This window comes from Euleptes europaea, chromosome 8 (genome assembly GCF_029931775.1).
Source record: "Euleptes europaea isolate rEulEur1 chromosome 8, rEulEur1.hap1, whole genome shotgun sequence".
Classification (NCBI taxonomy): Eukaryota; Metazoa; Chordata; class Lepidosauria; order Squamata; family Sphaerodactylidae; genus Euleptes; species Euleptes europaea.
Window position 1 is genome coordinate 50,928,082 of NC_079319.1, and position 25,335 is coordinate 50,953,416.

Genomic DNA, 25,335 nt, shown 5'->3' on the forward strand with positions numbered 1-25,335 from the left:
TTCACGGTCAGAGATCATTGGTTCTTGTAGGTTATCCTGGCTGTGTGACCGTGGTCTTGGTATTTTCTTTCCTGACGTTTCGCCAGCAGCTGTGACAGGCATCTTCAGAGGAGTAACACTGAAGGACAGTGTCTCTCAGTGTCAAGTGTGTAGGAAAATTCTTTATCCTATGGGATAAAGAATTTTATGAACAGATTGATGGAGTAGCTATGGGAAGTCCACTCAGTCCAGTAATAGCAAACTTTTACATGGAATATTTTGAAATTGTAGGGTCCGGGGGTCCGGGGTCCTGGGTCCTCCGTTCCTCCGCCGCCCACACTGGTTGAGCCCAAGGAGCCTCCTCGGCCTCAGACCAGTCGGAGGGAGAGTCTGAGTCAACACCTCCCTCCGACGCAGCCAGAGTCTCGCTGCAGTCAACTGTCAGCCAGGAGACTTCTGACCTCTCTCCTCCCTGGCCTCCGCTCCAGTGGCCTTTATAAAGGCCAGGCTCCTCCCTTTTCCTTCCCCGCCCCCGCCCCCTGGGCTATAAGAAGGGCTGGCCGGCTCCTCCCTCAGGATTAGGTCTTCCTCTTCCGGCCCCTCCCCCGGGTCGGGGCCAGATGATCTCGCCCTCGCCCCCTCCCTGCTGTCTTCTTGGAGGGGCAGGGGGATAACTTCCGACGTCGGGCGACGTCGGAGCTCCGCGCCCTCGCCTGGTGCGCGCCCGCCCGCCTGTCAGCTGGGCCGCGGGGAGGCCCTTCAGGCCGCCTGCAGAGATGGCCGGGCGGCCGAGTTCTCCGCGGCCGGCTGAAACACGGGCGCCGGCTCCCAGCTCCCAGCCCCGCCCTCTCTCTTTGTGCGGTCGGCCGGCTTCTGCCTCCCTGCTGGCACCCCCGGCCCCTTCCTCCTCCCCGGCCGCTTCATCTCCGGCTGCAGCGTCTGCGGGGAGAAAAAGAGAGGCAGGTAAGGGTTTGGCCTCCTGATTCTTCCTGGCCCCCTCCCTTGGTCGCCCCTTTGCTGCTTCCTCCCTGGGCCGGGTGGAGCCCGGTAGTCCCTGACGGGCCGGCCCTGGGCCCGTCTCGGGACAGAAATATTTTAGAATATTTTGAAAAGACAGCATTAGAATCGGCACCTTACAAACCTACAGACTGGTTCAGGTTCGCAGATGATACATTTACTATTTGGAGCCATGGTGAAGAAAAATTACTGGACTTTCTGAACCATCTTAATAATATCCATCCAAACATTCAGTTTACCATGGAAAAGGAAATTGAGGGTAAACTCCCATTTCTTGATACCCTTGTCATCCGTAAAACAAACTTTCAGTTAGGCCACAAGGTCTACCGGAAACCAACTCACACAGATGGCTACTTACACAAAAACTCCAACCACCACCCCAGACAGAAAAGAGGAATAATCAAAACATTAATGGACCGTGCAAGACGGATCTGTGAACCACAGTTTCTCAAGGAAGAAATTAAAACATCTAAATCACGCGCTGCTAGCAAATGGCTATTCCAGAAATGAAATTGGAAGGGCCATTAAACCAAACAAAAATCAGAAAACTCAGGAAAAACAGTCTCCCATAGGAAAGGTATTCTTGCCATTTATTAAAGGAGTCACTGATAGGATGGAGAAACTTTAAAAAAAACATAACCTACAAACAGTGTTTAAACCCACCAAGAAAATACAACAGATGCTATGATCAGCAAAAGACAAAAGAGACCCCCTCACCTCTGCAGGAGTATATCATATACCTTGCAGCTGTGGACAAGTTTACATCGGGACCGCACAATGCAGCATACAAACAAGGATAAAAGAACATGAAAGATACTGCAGACTTGGCCAACCTGCGAAATCAGCAGTGGCTGAACATGGACTGACCCAAACAGGACACAGGGTCTTATTCCAAGACACTGAAAGACTGGACAATTCTACCAACTATTTTGTCAGATTGCACAGAGAAGCCATTGAAATTCATAAACATCAGCACAACTTTAACAGAAAAGAGAGTTTAAGAATGTAAAAGGCTTGGCTTCCTGTCCTGAAAACCTCCAGACTAACAAAGACTACAGTCCACAATAGCCATGCAGATTAGCCTTGGATTTCTCACATTAACAGATCACTTCAGGATACAATGGTTCCATACTAACATACCACACCCTCATTAGCACATTATCTTGATACTTACAGGACAATGATTAGCACATTACCTTTGATACTTTTTGCAGGACAATGATTCAGCTCAACCCAACCCCTTTCTGACTATATATTACTCTTCCTACACACTTGACACTGAGAGACACTGTCCTTCAGTGTTACTCCTCTGAAGATGCCTGCCACAGCTGCTGGTCAAATGTCAGGAAAGAAAATACCAAGACCACGGTCACACAGCCCGGATAACCTACAAGAACCAATGTGAAAGGATTTTGGTGCTGTAAAATTTCCTACCCTTTTTAATTCAAGTAATTCATTTAAGTTTATATTTCAATAACATTTTCTGTATTTCTTTTCTTTATTAAACAACCTCAAAGTACCTCCCTTATTGAGATATTGTACTTTATTGTAATTGATAACTTAATTGACATTCAGTTAAAAGCTAAACAGTTGCCAGGAATATCTTTAATTAGTTGAAAGCTCTAATAGTAATCAACTTCCGTTTGCTTGCTTTACTGGTTAGAGTATTTGGGTGAAATCCAGAGTGCGAGTTTTGTGTATGTTCCACTGAAAGAATATCATTTGGGCTACATCCTGTGTCTTGGCCTAGGAGAATTAGTCCAAACGTTGCTTTGGGTTGATCTAACTATTTTCAGCAGCCTCCATCTAGGACCCTTAATTTGGACCCTTAGTGATCTACCTTGTTTCTTGTAGTGGTTATTGAAATAGGAAATATTGTAAAGCACTTGACATATTTTATTATCTACATACAAAGTTAAATTAGTTAAATGAGACAAGACCTCTTGTTGTTAAAGGCTGGTAGGAGCCTGACTAATCCGTGGCCCAAAGACTTGAAAATACCCATTTGCCTATGTTTATGAGTATACTTACTAAATGTTATTTTGAACAAACTATTTTTACTATTTATTTTCTCTGTAAAAAGTCATCAAATCTTTTTTATTGGTTTTATCTGCTGTTTCATCTGATTTTATGACTGCTGTGTTATTGCATTGTTATCTGTTAATTTAAGGACTTTGATCTATTTTTAATTACTGTTCATAATGTTTAAATTAGAAGCCACCTCAGAACTCCTTTTTGGGATAAGTGTTCAGGATTTAAATTGTTATATATATATATGGAATCCTATAACTGATTCCATTTGAAATAACTTTACTGAAGTTGGAAAGTATTTAACTGAACATCCTTCTCTTGGTTGACTTTTATCACACTGTTCGTAGTTCAGTCTTCAAAATAATCAGAAAAAACCCAGGAGCCTCTAAGTTGAATGTGGGTTAGCTGAAAAGATAGTGTCTAGTGAGGTCGTCAATGAATGACTGCCAAGTGAATTGAGTGTTGAAATCCTGGCTCTAGATCTCTCTATTGTGACAGGTAACTAAACAGTTGTATGTGACTTTAGTTGTATATGCTTTATATTTGATAATATTTTACTGTGTTCTTGTGAGAGTTGGGGCAGAGTTTTTATTGTATTGTTGTATCAAAGAACTCTTAATGGTTTCTATTAATGCTGAGGGTGTTTGATTGTTTTATTCTGCACATATTCTGGTATTAGGAAATTCAACATTATATTCTGAATGCATACATGTGGGCAACATATTACGCTGAATATACCCATCTGAACAAATGATACTGCCTTTACTGAGTCAGACAGTGGTCTATCAAGGTCAGCATTGTTTACTCTGAATGGCAGTGGCTCTCCAAAGTGTCAGGCAGAGGACTTTTGCATTACCCGCTATCTGATCTTTTTAACTACATATGCCAGTGATTGTATCTGGGACCTTCTGCATGCAAAACGATGCTCTATCACGGAGCCACATCCCCACCTGCAGTCTTAGAGCTCTTAATTTGTTGGAAGTTTTTTTTTAGTTCTTTCTTGATTAACAATTTGAATGCAGGATGGGTTTTCACAATTAGTTTGAGCAATAGCCATAGTATGTTCGCCATTTGGTGGCCTGGGATGATAAGCCTGGCTTTGGCTGGAAGAGTGGGGTAACAAATGGAAATGATAAATAAATAAATAATGGTCTCTAATGAATCATCGTGTGGAAACTGATTTACACTAGTTCTACATAGGATATCAAGACATTATATTACATTCAATCTCAAGCTAAGCTTATAAATGAAATTTACTATATGTATGAGTGTGTGTGTACACACACATATATCTGCATTTGTGGATGCAGAAATAACTGCACTTTGAGTAGTTCAATGTGTTTTCAGATTACAGTTGTGATCTTAGAAGTCTATGCAAAGTGGGTTGTGATCTGGAAAGTGTAACAGGCAGAAATACCAAGAAAAGGTAAATTAATGTTGTCTGAGTTTGTCTAAACTTTACTAATGCCATTTTTTTTACAATGTAACAAAGGTAAAGTCTTTGATCTAGTAAATTGTGAGAGGCAGAATAACGAACTGTATCTTAGTTCCAGATACAACCACAGTACAAAGAAAGTTTAACAATGGAGGAAAAGGGAAACAGATATTAAAACTTTGACTAGCCCAGTCACAACTCCTCGTACTCTGGCAGTTCCAGCTGTAGAAAGATTGTTATCATTTTTTTTTGGTAGACTGTTGAATAGGATTACAAATACATGGCACCAGTCCTCCAGCATGTCTGCTGCCTATGCCCATTTTCAAAATAGAGTTGAGTGGCAATAACCTGTTTATTTAATGCTACATCTTGTAAAGAATAAAGCAGGTATCAGATCGTGACAGAGCCCAAACCCTTCCTTTATGAATGGATGGTATCAGTGGATTTTTAAAAGTGTAATCTGTTGATAGTTCTTTACAGATTTAATTTAGTGGTGATTTTCTTCAACTTCTGGAATTTTGAAACATTTAGGTGCAAGTTATTGCATTAAATCTAGTTCATTCATATCATTAAAAAAATTAAATCCTGATTTACTTGAGTGACACAGGCCATTTATGCATGGGTACTTTGACTTGCATTCTCCGCTGGACTGACTTGGCTCTTTGTTGAGTTATGCATGATTTTTCCATCTCTCAGAGTTCACCTCGCTCCCACCCTGCACTTTTCCCATGTCTTCTTGATGCTGTTTTGTCATGAATTTAAAGTCTTTCCAAGCTCAACTTGGTACAAATCAATGTTATTTGTGTGCATATGGCAAGCTGCAGGTCTCTCAACCCATGCATCCACATACCCCTTCTCGTTTCCCCCTCCAGCCAGACTTCTGTCAACCCCTCAGCACCAGAAGCCATCTTTTGTCGTGGGGTGTTTTTTCCCTATTTTTTCACCACTGGATTCCAATGTCTGCCTCATCCTCCTTCCCGTTTTTACATTTTTAATATTGATATAATCGAATTATTGTTAAAACGAAAATACAGCAATTGATTTGGCTTGTTCCCTCCCTTCATGATCATAATCAGTTGTTTTGATGGTGGCTTGGTGTGTGGTGTTTATTCAGAACCATTTATCAAATTGTTCCAAGTGGTGGGGATTTATTAGTTTTCCATACTCCCTTTGGTGAGCTGTTTAAGAGAGTAGTGCTTCGGTTCCCCCCCCCTTTGTTTTTGCAGAAGCATCACGATGGTCATTCTCGATTTTGCTATCCCTGTTGAAACGCACCTAATTTCTTTTTAAATATGTGTGATATTGCAGGGATGGAGAGATTAAACGTCAGATCTCATATTGAGGCGTGTTCCTTGTGTCCTTGCATTGAGATGGAGAGTGATATTGTAAAGGTGCATTTTTGGTGCTATGATCGTGGGAGAGTTTGGGGTGATATGACCATAAAGATGGTGAGTACGATTGGCACCATTTTTTGGATTTCTCAAGCCTTGCAGACAATTTCTGATTCTCAGCTCAGCTTGTGATTCTCCGCTCTGGTCTGTTAATTAAAATGGGCACTCAGGTAGCATCAAATTAAATACTCTCACCCAGGGGATCCTGGAGGTGACTGGTGACAATTTTTGAACAACACAATACAGCCAATCCAAAAGCAGTCTTCAGAGGGGATGGGGGCAATTTACCACAGAGTTACCAAATCGTGGGGGGAGGGCTGGGTCTTTGCCTCAATCTGCTCTGCGTTAAAATTAATATATTTCTGTATTGTTTTTGTTTCATTGATAAAATTGCAGCATTAAACAAAAACAAAAGAGACACAGCTAAGTCCAAATAAAAATAAAGAATCCAACCATGGGGCTGTTGCCATTTTGCCAAATAGAAAACCTTGGCCAATTACAAAGAAATGCAAGGGAGTTTGAAATCACACATGTGCCCACACAAAGGGGCTGGGAATTTTTCAACAATCATGCTCGGGATTTCTATCCCCCATGCATAACATTTTGAGAATTTGGATGAGAAAAGTGTGCACCAAGAGAGCGTCAAACCCAAGGCTAGCTTTCTATATATAAATAGCCACAATCAGCATACCAGAAGAGTCTTAAAACTCTCAACAGACATTTACTCAGGAGCACTATATGTGTTTAAGAATGTACATGGAATGTTGAATTGGAATTTATTTTATATAAGAATCTGATTATTTATTGCTGTAGTGAAATCTGATTGTCAGTTGTATTGTGACCTTCATATATTTACTTACCTTCTTATCCAGTACATTTTTTACCTTATTGTTGTCAAGAAGAGTATATGTTTGTGCATGCAAATTTGGTAGGATTATTTAGTGGAATAACACTGGCTGAAGAATAATTGCACTTTTAGTGTTAAAAGTGTTTTACATTCTTTCCTCATCTCATTCATTCTCATACTTATATCAAGAATGGTCATTTTCCAAAGGGTAGCACCAAAGAACGCCAGCTGCTTGGCCATCTGGAGATTTCTACATATGCTTTATTGTTTTTTCCCCTTTAAAATTGTGAGCTCTTAAGAGAACAGGGATCTGTGTTGTTGTCACCTTGTGAAGTAGATCATTATTATATTGAGAATCAAGCCATTGCCTGTACTTATTTGAGCAAAGGGACACCTGGAAATAATAACGTCTCTGATCTTGTGCAAAGTGCATTTCTCTCTCCATAGGCTACCAAAGCCACTCTTCACATGTCCGAGATTAGAGGCAGGTTTTTCAGATATGGCCTCCAGGCACAGGTGAACCTTGCCACCAATTTTTGGAGATTAAAATAATTGTTACATTTAAATATTTAGATGTAGGGTTGCCAACTTTAGCTTGGGAAATTACTGTAGATTTTGGGATGTACCTGGAGAGGGTGGAGTTAAGGGTTGTGAGGAAGCTCAGCGAAGATGTGATGCCACAGAATCCACCCTGCAAAGTTGCCGTTCCCTCCAGGGGAACTGGAGACCAGTTGTAGTTCCGGAAGAACTCCAGGACCAACCTGGAGGTTGGTAAACCTATTTAGATGTAGCAGCAGCATATAATTTAACCATGGTTATGTGATCCGACCATACTCCTTACTATACCTGGAAGTGGTGTCATGTTGCTGCTGTAATGCTGACATGATGCCGTGGTATTCAGACAAAACTCTATGGTTTGACCATACAGTTTTGCCTGAAGCGTAGAGTGACAGGCTGGTGATGTGATGTCACTTCTGGGAATTTGCCAAAAGTGATGTTGTATCATTTCTACGATTAGGAAGAAGTTAGGGCCACACCAGCAGTAGCAAGCAGAGGAAAGAATCAAGGTGTTAACAATAAAGGATTTATTCAACACCTTGATTCATCTGCTTGCCATTGCTATGATGTTATTCCCCCTGCTCTCCTATTGGTTGCCAGCTGATTACCTCACCTTTCAAATTAAGCCTCCTTTCTCCCCTGCCCCCAACTCCTTACAGCTCTGTCTGTTCTTTCGAGAAGCCCCACTAACTTAGCAAAGAAAGAAGATAAATAACCCTGTTTAGATATGGTAGAATGGCAGCAAAGAAACACAAGAAGCTTCTAGTCTCAGTTCAAGAATCTTTTAGGCTGAGGTGTTATTGCTGGACAACAGCATATGGGTGTGCAGTCCTCAACTTGAGCACCCAGAGGAGCATCAGTCCTTGGTCCTGCTCTCTTGATCCTCCTCCTGTATTCTAATAAGGAATTTTTTTAATTTATTAAAATATTGATATGTTGCCCTTTCCTCGTGGTTCAATGTGTTTTTAAAAAGGTAAAGGTCACCTGTCATTCCTGACCCATGGGGTGACATCACATCCCGATGTTTACGAGGCAGACTTTGTTTACGGGGTGGTTTGCCATTGCTTTCCCCAGTCATCTCCCCTTTATGCCCCATTAAAAGCCCATATAGTTTCTCCAAATGTAGCTGGAGCAGAAAGGAGCCCTTACCACCCCTCAAAAGAATCACTTGAGTGCCTAGTGAATGAACCACTTATTTTGAACTGGCTACCAGTTTTTGTGTTTAGAGGTTTGATTCAGGTTCAAAGAAAGTCAGATATTTTTAATTTGAGTTCACTTCTGGTTCACTGAAATAAAATACTGAACTGGTTTTATTTATTTATAAATATTCATTTATGCCCTGCCTTTCTCCCCATTGGGGATCCAAAATGGCTTACATCATTCTCCCATTTTATGCTCTCAACAACCTTGTGAAGTGGGCTAGACTGAGGGGGTTACCACACTTGTATTCCCAGTGATGTATTAAGAGTTTGGAAATGTTATAAAAAAAACTGTTCGCACTTTCTATGTATTCCCAGCAATGTATTCAGAGTTTGAAAACATTATAAGAAATACTGTTCACACTTTGTTTGGCCCCTTTAGCTGTGAAGACGTCTTCCAACCATTTATAAGCTGTGGTATCCAAAAACCCTTCTAAAGCGATGTTTTTAATAACATTTTCAAACTCTTAATACATCGCTGGGAATAAAAGGGCGGTAACCCCCTGAGAGTGAGAAACTGGTCTAGTGTCACCCAGCAAGCTTCCATGGCTGAGTGAGGTTTTGCATCTGGTTCTCCCAGATCTTAGTCTGATACTACACCACACTGTTTCATGGGGGTTCAAGTTTGGTTTGATTATCCAATCGTGTGAATCTCCTACCAGCCTTAATTGTGGCAAATTTTTATATTTGCATTGATTTTAACTGTTATTAAAGCTTTATTAAAATGCAAAATGCATGTTTAGTATTGCACGCAACATAGCTTGTACATATTTTAATAGAAAATGAGCAACTTCCAACAACAGCTTAGAGTGTGACCTTTTACTCCTGATGCCCAAACTACTACTATTTCTGCCTAGTTCATCTTGCTCTACCCTTTGGTCAAAGAATGCTCAGAAGCAACCTCACACTGCAACATCATATTAAATTATATTTTATAAGACTATCATATCCTTGAAAGAATGTCTTATCTATATTAATCTAATGTCATCAGCCCCTGTATCAGTTGCTGACTGTGAGGTGAGATATGATACCTTCATAACTTTAAAAACAGTCATTAGGGTGTGAAAGACTTGTCTATTTCATAACCACCTTTTCTTCATGGCCCTGTAAAGTCCCGTTGGTCCCAATATAGGCTACAGGCCTGAATGTTAATTTTAAAGGGTCTTGAACCATAGTTTATGCCAATGGGCTTCACTGTTTACCAAGATTTGAAGTTGTTTTCAATACCCTGCTAAATTTCAGCTATGGCTATTGCCTAACTAACCAACCTTTGACTATGGATAAGGTTTATGAACAGTGATTTGCACCAGAGCGGAGATGATCTGGAAAGATGCCATGAGATCCTCTCCCAAGCTGTTGCCAACAGCTAAGGATACAGCAGCATTGCATCTGCATTGGCCCAGAATGGAACTACTTTTCAATCTGTTCGTTGTCCTTGGACACTTGATTCGGCAATTAAGTTCCACTCAAAGCTCTGATTTAAATCGCTTGCAGTTTTGTCTGCATCAAGAAATCTTTTTAAACAAGATTTAAATGGCATGATCTAGCAAAATATTTTAATCTCCCATTGAACTTCCCGAATGCCATGAGAATGAGCATGTTCTGCTTCTCAAGTGTTCCTTTCAGCAACATGTCTTTCCTATTCAAAGAGGAGGGGTAGTCTGTGTCTCTTATTAGCTTTATGTGGGGGAGGGGAAAATGCATAAAGATACTTGCAGAAATTACAGTAATTTGTAGATGCTAAAATAATGGCATACCCATATCACTTCTGTTCTGTCTGGGTAGCTCTGTAAATTGTGTATTGATTATGCTAATATATCTAGTGTCTTTAATACTTGTCTGCTGATGCTACTCAAACATGCAGATAGAATGCATTCCCCCCCCCCACCCAAAAAGTTGTGTTTCTAGTAGGAAAAGACTTGTGTGCGGTTGGGTGAAAAGACCAAAGAACTTCTAATCTCTATTCATAGGAGGGTTTGTAAAATAATTATTTATTCAACTGTAGGAAATGCAAAATACAAACAGAATAATGTGGACAATTGTATTGGGTCAAACCCTTTTCTCCTCTTCTGCCCCTGGCAGCCTTTGTTGCTATATTAGGAAGGGCACTAAATTTATGAAGGGCGCTAAATCAATAGCAATCTATTTTTATAGTTTATTTTGGGATATGTGGCTTCTCTTGCGTTGTTTAACAAGCCAAAAAGACCCTCAATCAATCATGGCAGTAGGTATCTTTCTAAAATTTATTAACCTGCCTAGTGTAGAGGAAAATAGACTTTTTTCAATTATCCAAAGCTTTTATTTTTATTATAGTTTGTAATAGCATAAATACAATAAATCACTGCCTTTGTCCTCCATAAAGTGTAAGTTCATCTTCTCACTGTATTCTTCTCAGCTTTGTATTCATCCGTTCTTTCCTGTATTAAGTCTCCAGTCATTTTATATTGGCCTGTATTTCTTATGATGCTTCTGTAATCAGCTTGGCCCTAATTCAAGAAATGGCCTAGTCAGTTATGGGAACCCGTGAATGGGGAGAAAAAAAACAGTGAATTCTCTTCCATTTTTATCATATCCTTCTTGAAGGGCACTCATGCTTTCATAGCAAGTGTCCCTAAGAGACTGTCTGTGCAAAGGCTTCTTCCATGCTACCTGATTGCTAAACAGGAAGTGCAAGAAAAACAACTCCCCCTCCCAAAAAAAAGATGCAGTTCAGGGCACTGCCAAATCTTGAGTCAACCCACTTCTGGATTTGGGCAAGCTCCGGTGAGTGTATTGGTGCAATAAACAACATGTGTTGCATTTCAGATGTGTGGAAAGGGCTGTTGTGGTTTGCAGTGATCAGGTATGCAGAAAAAGCATTAACCAGTCTTTAAAAACCCATCACCACCATCATTGCTTCATACTCTGTGCTGCAGTGGTGTCTTGCTGCTCTATGCACAAATGATGTGCATCTGAGCAGGGCAGGGCATCTGAGACCGGTGGTGGCACACATCCACCATGTGTTTCTGAGTGTTTGGAGGGGTCTGTTTATGTGTATAGGCAGCAATAGATTGCCATGTAAAGTGTGACTGCAAGAGGAAAGGGGGGTTTCTAATGGCTTTCTCATCATATTCTCCTCCCCCCATTAAGGAAAAGGTGTAAGGGGAGCTCAAGAACATTTCTCACATCTTTGTAAAAATCTTTTCCATTTTTCTTCTTCCATATCTCTACCTACATCATCATCATCTACTTCACTAGCAAATCCTGGCTAGTAAGTAGGCAGTCCTTCAGGTAGGTTGGCCCCAAACCATATAGGGTTTAAAGATTGACACCAGCACCTTGACACCAGCACCTTGACATGTGCCCAGGAATTCATTGGGAGCCAGTGTAGACAGGCCAAGTGATATGGTCCCTACGACATCATGGGTGTAGAATTCTGCATCAATTGAAGTCTCTGAACTCCTCTCAAAGGCAGTCCCACATAGAGCATACTGTACTAATGTAATGTAGATGTTCCCAAGGCATACAACACAGTGTCCAGATGCCTGGGTCCAAGAGCACCCCCAATGGACCTGTTCTTTCAAGGGGAGCGCAACTCCATTGAGAATGGGTGACACCTTAAATCTCAGGTCAGACTTTGTAGTCACCAATAGCATTTCTGTTTTATCGGGATTAAGGTTCAATTTATTAGTGTGCATCCATACCAAAACTGCCTCCTGGCACTGGATCAGGTTTTTCTGTTTATACTTACTTACATCAAAATTTTATTACTAAAAATTGTGACATCCTCAGCCTGGTACTTACCATAACTCAGAACTTACCAGATGATTCTGAAGTTGGGACCTATAGCAAATACAACTCATTTTTCAGGTCTGTATTCCAATCTCTTGGGATGATGTCCTTCAGAGATACTTAGTAGAACCCCTAAGCAGGTTTCTTGGCCAGACCTAGGCTATTTATGCACGGAAGGTTTTGCTTCTCTCTAAATGCACGTTTTCCCCATCCAGATTCTCAAAACTGCAAAATAAGCCCCCATGCAGAGTTCTGAGAATTCAGATGGGGAAAACGTGCATTTAGAGAGCAACAAAACCTCCCATGCATAAATGGCCATGATCATTGCTGAACAAATCATTAATCTGAATTATTTCACAAGTCTTTCATATTGTGTCTTCTAGTTCTTTAAACCCTTGACATTAGAAGTTATCTATAGTATTAAGATTCAATTACTTTATTTGTGTCTTCACTGAAACTTGGAGAAGGTTTTTTCATGTTTTCAGTGTTGGAATGTTTTTATTTCCCTTCTGTTTCACTGTATGCCTCTTTTTATATTATTGTTTTTCTACATAGTTTGTATTTAAACCCTGGTAGCTGGTATACGTATGTGTCTATAAACAAATTGTGGATTCCATTTCTTTTGGAAAATGTTACTGAGTGAAAGAGATGTTCATTTAGTGGGAAAACACCCCCACCTTGGCGGTACATCTGCTTTTACAGTTGACGGGGGTCAGATTTTTCCTGCCATTCACACCCACCATATAGCTTCCTCTACTCCAGTGAAACCTTCCACCCACCTTCTGCACTCCACTAAATCTCTTGGATGGAGCATGCTGGCCTGGAATCTTTAGTTCCGAGCAGTGTGCCGGGCAGTTTGGTTCTCGCCAGGGTCTCCCCAGGCCCCTCTGACATCTTTTGATGGGCATGGATTGAGAGGAAATGTTTCTGAGGGATCTGGAAATCTGCCTGGCATAGAAACGGCCAGAGTTTCTATGAGTGACAACTCTCTCTCCCCCAAATATTTCTAGTCATCATTTTATCATTCCTCAAAAAGTAGTTTTGACTCATGTCTGTAGTGTAGAAGCTGGCAGGGAAAGGAGTCCAGTGGTTAGAGATAGGTTCAGAGAGCTAGTAGTAGCTTAACTTTCCTGCAGCTTCACAAATCTGTGGATGTGGCAACAAGTGACAACATAAGGCTACCTGAGCAGAACCTGCCTTGGCCAGAAAGGCACTGTAGGTTTGTTGAGCTGGTTGAAAGATGACTCGTGGGATCTTGAAGCCAGAAACTTTCGGAGCCTATATTCTACCTTCCACCTTTCCCATTAGTTTTTATTTTATGGCTTTCACTTGAAACAATACGTATTATAGCCCACAGTTATTCTAGAGCATAAAGCATAACATACCTTGCCTGCAGGTAATTATTGTCTTTTCAAAATACCTGTTGCAAATCATATCCATCTTAAAACATCTGACGAGGCAAATCGGTGTATTTTTTGCCAAGGAGGAGTTTCCGCATCCATCTTGATTTCATAATGCTGCCTAGTGTGCACTAAATAATCTTAACTCCCCCCCCCCCCCGGGCCCTCATGCCTTTGGAATGGGAGGTGATGTCCACTCTGTTTCTGGGGCTTATTGGAAGAGGTTTTTTTTGTTTGTTTTTTTAAAGGAGCCGTAGCAATTCTGCCTCCTGGTTCTGTTGTGGTTGTCGCCTCCCCCCAAGTTGCTCTGGTGTCTTACTCTAATGCTAGAGCCAAACAGAAATAACATGGATAGCTGCAGTGCAACTCAAGCAGCAAAATGAAAAGGCTGGCAGTTGGAAAGACAGTGTTGATATTCAAAATCCTACATCTTTAATTTTTTTAATAATTGTAGTAGAATTTCAGATGGACCATTTCACACACCCCTGATACTTAACTGCAGCTGCTAAGGTTGGTGGTAAGCCAATCAAGTATGAATATAGTTGAAGATAGCTGTTCTTGGGGACAATTACTGGACGTTAAGTTCCACAAAATGTTTTTGGGTGTCCACAAAGCCCCTCCTTATGGAAAAAAAACTGCTGCCCTGTGATAACATTTAAGGTCTTCTTTTCTTTGAATTTCTCTTTGCCATGTTGCAACCTTAAGAAGAAGAGGTAGTGAAATTATTGTGTGGGGTACTTTCAGATACTTACCTAACATACTGCTGTTGTTGTTTTTTTAAATTATCCCCCTGACAGTAGAAGAAAATGAATCTGAGGACCAGCAGGGAGGTGTGGGACTAGCAGCTGCACAGACAGGTAATGCGGAGTTCCTTCGTTAGACTTTGGTTTGTTGGCTTAGAACAATATTTTGGCTTGCTCTCACTTTTTTGAATTTTGCCTTAACACCCGCTTAGCAATTTGGAACAAATACCAATCATAAACCTTTCAGTTTTCTGCACTCCACTGTGTTTCTCCCCGCCTAAAACATCATCAGTGTTTCAGTTTCATAGGGAAATATGTATCTTTTAACATTCAAAACACTTTATTTACAAGCAAGAATCTCCTACTATCTGCAAATACTGATCATAGCTTTAAAAAAACTTATGAATGCATGAACCACGTCTGTGTGCATTGTTGCAATGGACTATTTACATTACAACTCTCCCATCAGCCCTGTGATATCAAACTATTATTAAAGATTGTGGATCATTGAAAACTGTGTGGGAGTTTGGAACAATGATGGGCTGAAAAGGGAAACATCAACCTATGTGGATAGGGTGCGTGCATACTTCTGGATTGTGGCCAGTGTCTCTGCAGGCTAGTTGCTTTAATAAATTAGCATATAGTTCAATTCCTAATCCATTGGGTTTGCTAGCAGCCACTGAGCCCTGCATTTAAGTCACTGGGAGTTTTGTTGCTAAATCCTCAGTTCAACTGGCAAGATTTTAGGTTGTAAATCTGACCTGTTCATTAGAATGAACAGCTATAAGGGGGTTAATAGCATGTTGTTTGTTACAATGGTTCCTTTTATTTGCTTCTGCTTTTAAAACATTATACAGTTTAAGGAGTGATTCAGTTCTTTAATTTGTTGGATGAGTTGTTCTGCAAGATAATATTTAATTAAGAAATCTACTCAACAAAATCATTATGCTATATGCTTTATTGATATTTGCTTATGGACCTTCAGAAGAGGGCCTGAAGAGGCCCTAAAGTGAAAATTTAAATTTACTGATTATACTTTCCTTAGGTTTAAGACAGATTTTTAAGCTTTTAATTAGAATGTTCATTCCGTAAGGTGATGAATGGTCATATAAACTTATTATTTAGAGGTGAATTAGTTGCCAGAACATTTTTCTTTGCCTGTGAACTAGATTTGTCTTTTCATTAATATTTGTATTTTCTAAGTTTCTGGGTCCTATTTTTTGCTGTATTTATTTTGGTATCTCAGGAAGGCAAACTCGCTGTTTTTAAATAAAGAAATCGGGATAAGGAATCAAATGATTAATTTGCCATTGATTGGTATGGATATGTGTATGTACCCTTAGAAGAAATAAAATTCCATGAATATTTTTATTAGATGGGAAAAGTGGGATTGTCCCCTCCCCCCTTTTTTGCAGCTTTACTAGTTGCTAAGATGGATTCACTGCCCAGGTTCTTACATCATACCTTTTGCTTTTTAATCTTAACGTGAGTACCTGTGTATCTGGGTTGGTATACTTGCATTATATTCTGTTCTGTCAAATTACACAGGTACAGCAACCAGTGAACCTTATCCTAGTCATTTATTTGTCTATGGACATAGGCCTTTACAAAACATCGTTGATCCGTATCCTAAATATGTATTTATGGCCTAAGTGAGGGGCTGTGGCTCAGTGGTACGGCAACTTCTTGGCATGCAGGAGGTCCTAGATTCAGTCCCTGTGTCTCTGGTTAAAAGGATCAGGTGGATAGTAGCTGATGTGAAAGACCTTTTCCTGAGACCCTGGACAGCTGCTTCCAGTCTGAGTAGACAATACTTACTTTGATAGACCAATGGTCTGGTTCAGTATAAGGCAGCTTTATGTGTCATATTCTCACTAAAGGCTATATATTTGTATGTCTTTGTGATGCCAGACTGAAGAGATATCTGCTTCAGCTACTAGTATTTTTTTTCCTGTTAGAAATATAGTGTTTTCTGTTCAGAGATATCCCATATCTTTTCTCCTCCCCCAGAGAATATCCTAGATGCTATATTTTCTCAGGCAAACAGATCAGCAACCCATAGTGTGTATCTTTAATATTTAGTTAAGAAGTATCATGCCACATAACTAATTAAACTACTCTTCAGAGTACCATACAACAACTAAAAACACTTAAGTACAAAGTGTGACGTATCAGTAGCAATACTAGGTCTTTGCAATGAGGTCTAGTACCCATGTAGTATTTCTGATATCCCAATCATGGCTAGGGTATCAGGGGTGTGCTGCATGTATAGTTTTGAAATTAAAATGGCACCAACCAGGGTTGTCTTCATAGCAAGCATTTGAAACCAGATTAAATGTCTTAATTGCTGCTTATGAGAGCCAACCATGATCACTGCTGATGCACACAACACTAACTATGGTCAAGGAGATGCAAATTGGTGCTGGAAAGGAGAGGAAGCTATAGCTGCAGCAGACCTGAAACAGGGAAACGTGCATCTACTGGGATATTAAATGACTACATTTATAGAAACTATCACTTGAATTAAAAGTAGCTGTGTCTCTCCAGTATAAAATACACTGTATTCAAACATTTAAAATACAAAGCCCTTAATGTTGAAGACTGTTGGTACAATCCTAAACAAAGTTACACCTTTCTAAGCCCAATGGAGTTAGAAGAGTGTTACTCTGATTAGGATTGCGCTGTAAAATATGTTGGTTCACCAGTAAAATTACCCTTAGTACTGCATAAAGTTGCCATTCTCTAGGTGGGGCCTGGAGTTCTCCCGGAATTACAACTGGGTCTCCAGACAGTAGAGTTCAGTTCCGCTGGAAGAAATGGCAGCTTGAGTGGGCAGACTCTATGGCAGGGGTGTCAAACATAAGGCCTGAGGGCCAGATCTGGGCCCTTGAGAGCTCTTGTCCGGCCTGCGAGCCAGCCAAGGCATACCCCCCCCCACCAACTCTCAATCTGGGCTGGCAAGGCATAACCAGCCCCGACCAAGTGACATTTATGTCATATCCGGCCCTCGTAACAATTGAGTTTGACACCCCTGCTCTATGGCATCACATTCCTGGTGAGTTCCCTCCCCTCCCCTAAACTCCACCCATCTGCCCCCAAATCTCCAGGAACATCCCAAGCCAGAGCTGGCAACCCTATCTCATACCATGTGGGATGTGTGAATGTCTGAAAAGTTTTAGAGATATATTTATTGCTATAGCATTTATTTGTTGATTATTCATCTTTTGATTTGTACGCATGTTCTAAAACTTGCATGCCGAAGAAGAAAGCTCTTGGCTGAACTGAACTGAAGTTGTATAAGAAGCTCAATACTTACTACTTAGAAAAATTTTGAGAAATACTTTTGTGTCAGAGCTCTGGCTCTTGCCATTAAGTGAGCTTTTTATGGAGTACCAAGTTATAAATGTAGTGCAGCTACGGCATATTAATCTTACTGCAGAGATTTAATGAGGCAGTTGTTTTGCGATGGACACTATTGGGAGCAGACAGCGACAGAGTTTTACTTCACCGCTGAACTGCAGAAATATTCCTTTCCTGGTAATAATTATAACCACATGATCTCTTAGTTTTCCTTTCTTTTGCCAGCACTTTTCCATGCAGAAGTGGCTTGGAAGGAGGTCCATTAAAGCACAGTCAAATGGACTGGAAACTGGGCCTTTTTTCCTGGCAGTTTGACATTTTAGGCTCTTGATCAGCTACGGATCCTTGTTGCGTGGAGAGAAATATGCAAGATGAGTTTCAAGCATACCAATAGTCTTTGCCAGTCTGCCGAAATGGCTTTTAGAAATTCATTACTTTTTTTTAACTTGACTTTTATATAGGTTATAAAAAGTAAATGTGGTGAAACCTAATTTTTACATGGATAGAATAGAATTTCTGCTGGTTGGACTTAAACCAATCTCTTACTGGAAATTAATTGAAGTCCATGGGTTTATTGCTGCTAACTCTTTTAAGCCTTTGCAATTTTTCATTTTCCTCCAGTGTTGCAGTTTTATTAGGCCAAGTTACAGCAATAACATCCCTTATGAGAAGGAAGAGGAGAAAGCCACCTGCCAGGACATATAGTAATGGGAAAAATATACTACTTACATTTCCATTTATAAATAATGTTTAACATAATCAGGAACAGAAAACAGCAGTTCATTTATAAACTATATTAATAGCTAGAAGAATATATTTCCAAGACAAATCAAAACTTTTTTCTCTTTTGCATTAGGTAATCTTGTACAGGGAATCTTGCAGGTGGGGTGGTGATGTACACACTGGAGTATTGGGTTGTACTGTATGGAGCAGTGTAATCACTTGCTGGGTAAAGAAGTCTTTATGTTGTGGTTTTGGACACCAAGTTTCCGTCTGTTCATGCTCGAGAAGCAATCTGACGAGGGCATATTCCACTCACAGATACAGTCTTCTATGTGCTGATTGCCCATGCTTTCTTAGCAAGGTAAGGGGAATTGCCTGCATAGGGTAGAGTTGCCAACCTCCAGGTAGTAGCAGGAGATCTCCTGCTATTTCAACTGATCTCCAGCCGATAGAGATCAGTTCCCCTGGAGAAAATGGCCACTTTGGCAATTGAACTCTATGGCATTGAAGTCCTTCTCCAAACCCCGCCCTCCTCAGGCTCTGCTCCAAAAACCTCCTGCCGGTAGTAAAGAGGGACCTGGCAACCCTAGCATAGGGTGAGGGGAGATCTTCTGGATCTAGTAAACCTCGTGGCAAGCAGTTCTTTCCCGCATTCAGCAGTTAGGGTTGCCAACTCTAGTTTGTGAAGTTCCTGGAGATTTAGGGGCAGTGACTGGGGAGGGGGGAGTTTGAGGAAACTTCGTATGGGTACAATGCCATATAGTTTGCCCTCTGAAGCTGCCATTTCTTCCAGGGAACTAACTCTGCAAGCTGGAGCTCAATTTTAATTCCAGGAGAACTCCAGGCCCCATCTTTAGGTTCGTAACCCTATCAGTAGTTAGCAAACTGTGTGTTTTTTGCTGTACTTGTAAAGCCCATTCATCCCTTTCCCCAGCGGAAGGGGTAAACTGTAAAAATTTCAAGATGATAATTCCTGTTCACCCTTTGTTGTTGCAATGGGAAGAGGTGGACAGTTTGCTGTGTCTATCCTGTGTACATGCAAGTAGTGCTTAAGCATGGAGTATGATATCTAGCACAGAATTTGCTTTCTGAAACTCAGTTTTAATTTTTTTAAGTTAGTACCTGGTTTTCATGGGTATATGGAGAAAAGGCTTATAAACATGTGGCTATTGTATGGATTGGAATGTTCTCCAGTGAGGTGACAGATGATTAGATATAATATACCCAGTCTTCTAATTGTGGATGCAGCAGATTTTTAAAACACCAAGTCTCTGTCTTTTTTCATTGCAGAGATATAAGAGGACATGTACAAGCAGTTTCTTTGGTCTCTATTGTCTAGAGGAAATGGGGGAAGGGAAGCTGCAAGCCAGCGGTAGCTGAGTCAGTTTTACTGCCTCCTGATCTAATTCATTCTCTTCTGCTCTGTCCCATCTCCTTTTATTCTTGCCATTTGGCTTATTTAGTGTTCATTTCTGTCATTTTTAATGCTCACAGTGATGTGAGAACACTGGGTAGAAAATTGGAGTAAGATCTATACTGTTTTGGGGTTTCCCTCTCTGTTTGCAGTGGAGAAATTGCATCAGTATTAGGTAGGCATGGGAGTGGGAAGGAGCAGAAAAATGAACACCCAGTTTTACTCAGCTTAGTATTTGGTTTTAAGCATTAATTGAAAACCACCCTGTGTAAAGAAATTAACTGTGTAAAGGAATTCATACCTTTGAGTATGTTCAGAATCCCTTTTACTCACCACAGAATAATCATAGTCAATATGGTTGCCAAGAACCTGGAGAAAATTGTACTGTCCTTTTAGTAGTGGCTTAATGTTTGGAAATTTCCAGGTGAATCTTTTCATGGCATAGAGGTGAGTAGCATCACTTGGTAAATATCATCTCATTAGGCTTCTATTAAAGAGGCGGGACAATTTCCCCCCTGGCTACTGGCAACCATTACAGTCAAGCTCCTGACCTCATCCCCCCAACATAAAAAAAAATATCTAGGTTTAGAGTTAAAGGAAGGAGAAGACATACTACTCAGGCATGTCTGAATTCCAGAACCTTTCATAACAGTAAAAGAAGTACTTCACTACAGAAACTGTCCAGGCAGTCTTAAAGCTCCACTACATCTCAGTACAGGAAATCAAGGTTTTTGAGAGGATTTAAACAAATCTGTGCCAAGAATAATCAGTTTTTTGAATGCTGAGACTACAAACACTCTACTTCTATGCCGGGTTGTTACCTGCATAACACAATGATGGCAAGCATCTGTCTATTTGGTATAAGGGGATCACTTATAGGTTGGAGGGAATGATGTAATTTAGGAATCTCCCATTTTAGAAATGAAGGCACTGATTAATTGCTTTCTACACACAGTTTGAAATCCTTCTCCATAGAGTGTTTATGCCTGGCCTGCAAGATCTCTTGAGAAAATAAATGTAGTTTCCCCTGTTTAAGTCAAGAAAGGAATCCTAGTGATTAGGACTCCACCTAAGCCCTTACGAACGTACCTGCATTAATCTTCCACGGCCCTGCTTTGGGTGCCCCTTCCTTCTGAGATTACACAGGTGGCAACCCAGAAAGAGGGCCTTCTCAGTCGTGAGACCAAAACTCTGGAATTTTTCTCAGTGAGACTCATCTGTCCTCTTCTGTTGCCATCTTCTGCCAGTGGGTGAAGACTTTTTTTTGTTTCATTTGGGATTCCCTCAGTGACCCTTTCTTCCTGCACTGTGTTTAAGTTGTTGTTTTTATGTTTTTGTATGGGTATCTTAGCTTTGATTTTAGTTGCTCTAAAGATGTGGATTTAATTGCTCTAAAGATGTGGATATCTTAGCTTTGATTTTAATTGCTCTAAAGATGTGGATTTTGTTGGTTTTAATGGTTTTTTAATCTGCTAGCTGCCTTGGTGGCCCCAATGATGGCAGAAAGGTGGGGTATAAATTTTGTAAATAGATAATAAATATGATCATAATCCAATCACTTTTCCTTGGATAGCTGACGAGGTGCCATTTTGAAGATATTTGACTTCTTCTAAGTCTTCTGTGCATGTCTACTTGTGATAACTGCTTAGAAGTATCAGGCTGTCTGCCGTGGTGGGCAAACTCCCACAGTTCTCATCTCCCCTTGTCATAAAATGCCTGCCTGAACGTATCTACCCTTGGTTGTGGTTGCTATTGACCAAACGACTCATCAAAGCCGGCGTATATTTTAATATCCTGTCCCCTTTTAATTTAGGCAGTGGCTCTCACCATCTCTCAAACCACTCAGCAGCTTTCAAATATGTTTGCCTTTATTTTACAGGGAGAGTGTCTCTCCAAGAAAAAGGTAGTAGTGGAAATATATTCATCAAGAGAGGCAGAGGCTGCCACCACTCATTACACTGAGGCAGTGACTGAACCCAGGTCTCACAGGTTTTCCCCTTAAGAGTTGACCTAAAAACTAACGTAGCATTTTGCTAAAGTATACATTCTGAACTTGCAGCAGAAGGGACTAAGTTGGCCGACTCTTGTCCCAATAGAATTGTATCTGCGAATGCATAAGTGGAAGCAACTGTCCCCTCTCCCTTATAATGGCTCCCATTATATAAATAGAAAAAATAATTCTAGTGTTAATATCTAGTTAGATCTTTGTAAGACACATTGGCGTAAGCAGTTTTTCAGGTTGTACATCCTATGCCTTGTGTGTTTGTGAGTGTGCATGCATGTGTGTATGTGAGCATGTTGGTTGTATTATTGGATTCTTGTTAAGGGCCAGAATTCATGAATAATAAGCAGGGAGCATTGCTGCATCCTTTTCTTCCCTCTAGCATGCTACTTAAAGCAGAGTCAGACTCTACCCTTATTTTAAAACAAACAGGTCTGTAAACTTTATGTGCAGCATTTAAATAGTCATGTTAAAATTCAGACCCAGTGCCCGCATTTCCCTGAGTGCTGTCAGTTTTATGAGATGAAACTGGGAGCTTGAGCTGAACATCTAATAGTATGCAGTGTGCACATGCTGCCTTCCAACAAGTGTTTAATGATGTCGGGGTCAGTTTGCAACAGTTAAGACAATTATTTCTTTCCCTCCGTTGCTTATAACCTAGTGGTATTTTTAACTGCTTGGCTGAGGTTGCTGCAGAGGCTTGGAATGTTCTGACGAGTAAATTTGGGATTTGGATCATATGTTAAAGGAAGTTAAAAAAGTATTTCCCTTTTATTCAGTATGTGTCACTTTTGGGCAACGTAAGGTCTGCATTGCACAATTTGGATACCACACTCCTGTATACTATGAGTGCTCCCTGTAAAATATAAGAACCACACTCATTTGTTAACTATTTGTGCCAATTATAGTTTACTGTAGTTGGTAACCAGTCTATATTGTTAGCATTGGGTTGGATAGACTTTAAGACACGACTTAGTACCGTATGTCCTTTTAATAATTAAGAAGCACTGTGGGTTATATATGTTTTGCTGTTTCCTTTTTGCAGATCTCTTTGCTCTTGCACATGTGACATAACTGAGGTTTATTAGGTTTTAGAGGAGAAAGTGAAGTCTGCTTTCTAGAAGAATGTTAGTTGTGGGAGATAGCAAACCCTGGCTCAGATTCTGTTGACCCAGAGTTGGAGAGGGGAGAAAATATGTTTTCTCTGCTGATGCTACCCCGTGTGGTGAAGTGCAGTGGACTCTAATCTGGAGAACCAGGTTTGATTCCCCACTCCTCCACTTGAAGCCTGCTGGGTGATCTTGGTCCAGTCACAGTTTTCTCAGAACTCAGCCCATGCGGAGGCAGGAAATGGCAAACCACCTCCAAATATCTTTTGCCTTGAAAATCTCAGGGGTCAACATAAGTCAGCTGTGACTTGATACTTTCCACCACTACACAAGTTCTATGGGCCAAAAAAGATTTGCATTCAGTAAACTATTGGGAGAACATGGATAAGCGTACTTGGCCCCCACCTCAGAGTTTGCTTGCCCCACTTTTTCTCCTCACCCCTTCTCCTTCTGTTCCAAGGCTGTTCTTGTTCATATTCAAACATGAGGTGTCCAGTGGGGAATGGTGATTCGGGTCAGCTTTCCCATCTCCCCTGTGACAATGTGTGCAGGCAGTGTCCTGGAGTTCTGTATTGTTTGCCGTGTGAGGATAAGGAAATACACATTATTAAAAACGTTGAAGTGCCTGGTCGATTTTCCTCCTGTGACTATAAATATATTTCTTCCTAACATCAGGAATAGGATAAAGATGTTTATTTACAATATTTACAGTCCACCTTTTTCCAGCAGGCTTAATGCGGACCACAATTAAAATATTTCAAATCAATAAATAACAATAAAACAATATTAAAAACTAAGAGAACAGCAAACCAATTTACAAAAAGGTCTGGGGCCACTATAGCCCAGGAACAGCATAGGGTGAAACACATTTTGAGCAGTAGCAGGAGGGGGAGGCAAGAAAGGTATCGGGAAAGTAATGCTCCACAGGTGGAAATCCTTCTTCTGTTGGAAAAGCTCTGGTTGATCCAAGCCCTAGACTTCTAATTAGACAGTAAGGCTCAGCTGCACACCAGCAAACATGGGGAGCACAAAAACTCTCTAGGACTTCAGACTTTCTGACCAGCATCACCTCTGTCTTGTCAGGGTTCAGTTTCAGCTTGTTCACCTATGGCCACTTGACTACAGCAAGCAAGCACTCGCTCACAATGGCCATGGCAGCATCAGGTGGTATCAGTGGCATACTGATGGCATCCAAGAGCAGAACCAAAATGCTGTTGGTTTATATTATATTTTCAAGCCTATTAAGATATGGATGTTTGTTTTCTGAAAATAACATAAAAACCACATTCGTACACAGAAACAGTGTTGGGTGGAGCTGAGCTTCTCCTTTGTGCAAGAGCTTTATGATGGCCATTTTACATGTTGATGGCTTGTTGGGCTCATCGCTGCTATTACAGAATTAGAACCAGATTATCTAGTTAATCCTTGCCATACCTGCTAATAACGAAATCAAGGCTTTTGCACTGCAGACCGAAGCAGAGTCATACTCTTCTAAGCCCACTGACTCAGTAGATTTAGAAAGATGTAACTCTGTTTAGGATTGCACTGTTGGGCTGGTTGTCCACTGCACGTTAGTATTTGGCTAATTAACAGGCAGTTTAAATAATTTCAAATGTAATTTTAAGGTGTAGGGGGTGGGTTGGTGCTGTTTCTTTGGAGAGAGAGTTTAGCTGAGGATAAGTTAATTGTTTGGTGATATATTTATTTACAAGCGGAGGCATTGAGTATCATGGGGTGGAGGAGATCCCATCCTTTTATCTTGATTCTCCCACCCCCACCCAGCAACCTTCTCCCAACCCTTTTTTCCTCCCTCACAGCCTTTACTACTTTCTCTTGCCCCCTGTGGGTACTTTCTTTTTTTTACCCCTACCACCCGTCTCTCACTTCCCCACCACCCCTTTCCCTCCCTTTGTTGCACTGTCCTTGTCCTCTTGCTTTTCCTCTCCTCTGCCTTTTCCTGCCACTGGGCTCCCCCAGCTACATTATCTCTTACCCTCCCCACTGCTGTGCTTGTCTGCCCACTCATTCTGCTGTAGCACCACCAGCTCTACTTGCCTGGCTCATGTTCATGGTCCCACCCGCTCCACCACTATGTCCTGCTTTCTTTTGCTGCTTCTTTCTACCACCCCACTGCCTTTCCCTCCCTTATTCCTCCTCTGCTGTCTCTTACTTCTCCTCCATCTTTCCTTCCTGCCACCGTCTCTCTTCCCTTCTACCTTGCCCCCACCTGTACCACTGCTGGCTGATTCCTTCCCCACTGGCTGTAGTGCTGCTTCTGCCTTCCTGCCTCTCTCCCACCCATCACCTACTCCTCCATTCCTCAGTACTTCTACAGCTGCTAGTCTCCCTCACACAG

The 25,335-nt window shown here is 41.0% G+C and overlaps 1 protein-coding gene across 6 annotated transcripts in view; it reads left to right on the forward strand.

Annotated features, from left to right (window-relative positions):
* The window catches only part of ZNF521 (zinc finger protein 521), a 349,322-nt gene that overhangs the window by 13,670 nt on the left and 310,317 nt on the right, over positions 1–25,335 (forward strand). For 4 of the 6 annotated variants that reach the window (XM_056854011.1, XM_056854009.1, XM_056854006.1 and 1 more), the window contains one exon: positions 14,426–14,485. The exons of the other annotated variants lie outside the window; for them this stretch is intronic. Coding sequence is in view for 3 of the 4 variants with exons in the window: in XM_056854009.1 (XP_056709987.1) it covers positions 14,426–14,485 (60 nt within the window). In the remaining variant the exon portion in view is untranslated. The remainder of the gene's footprint in view (positions 1–14,425; positions 14,486–25,335) is intronic. 6 annotated transcript variants of the gene reach the window in all.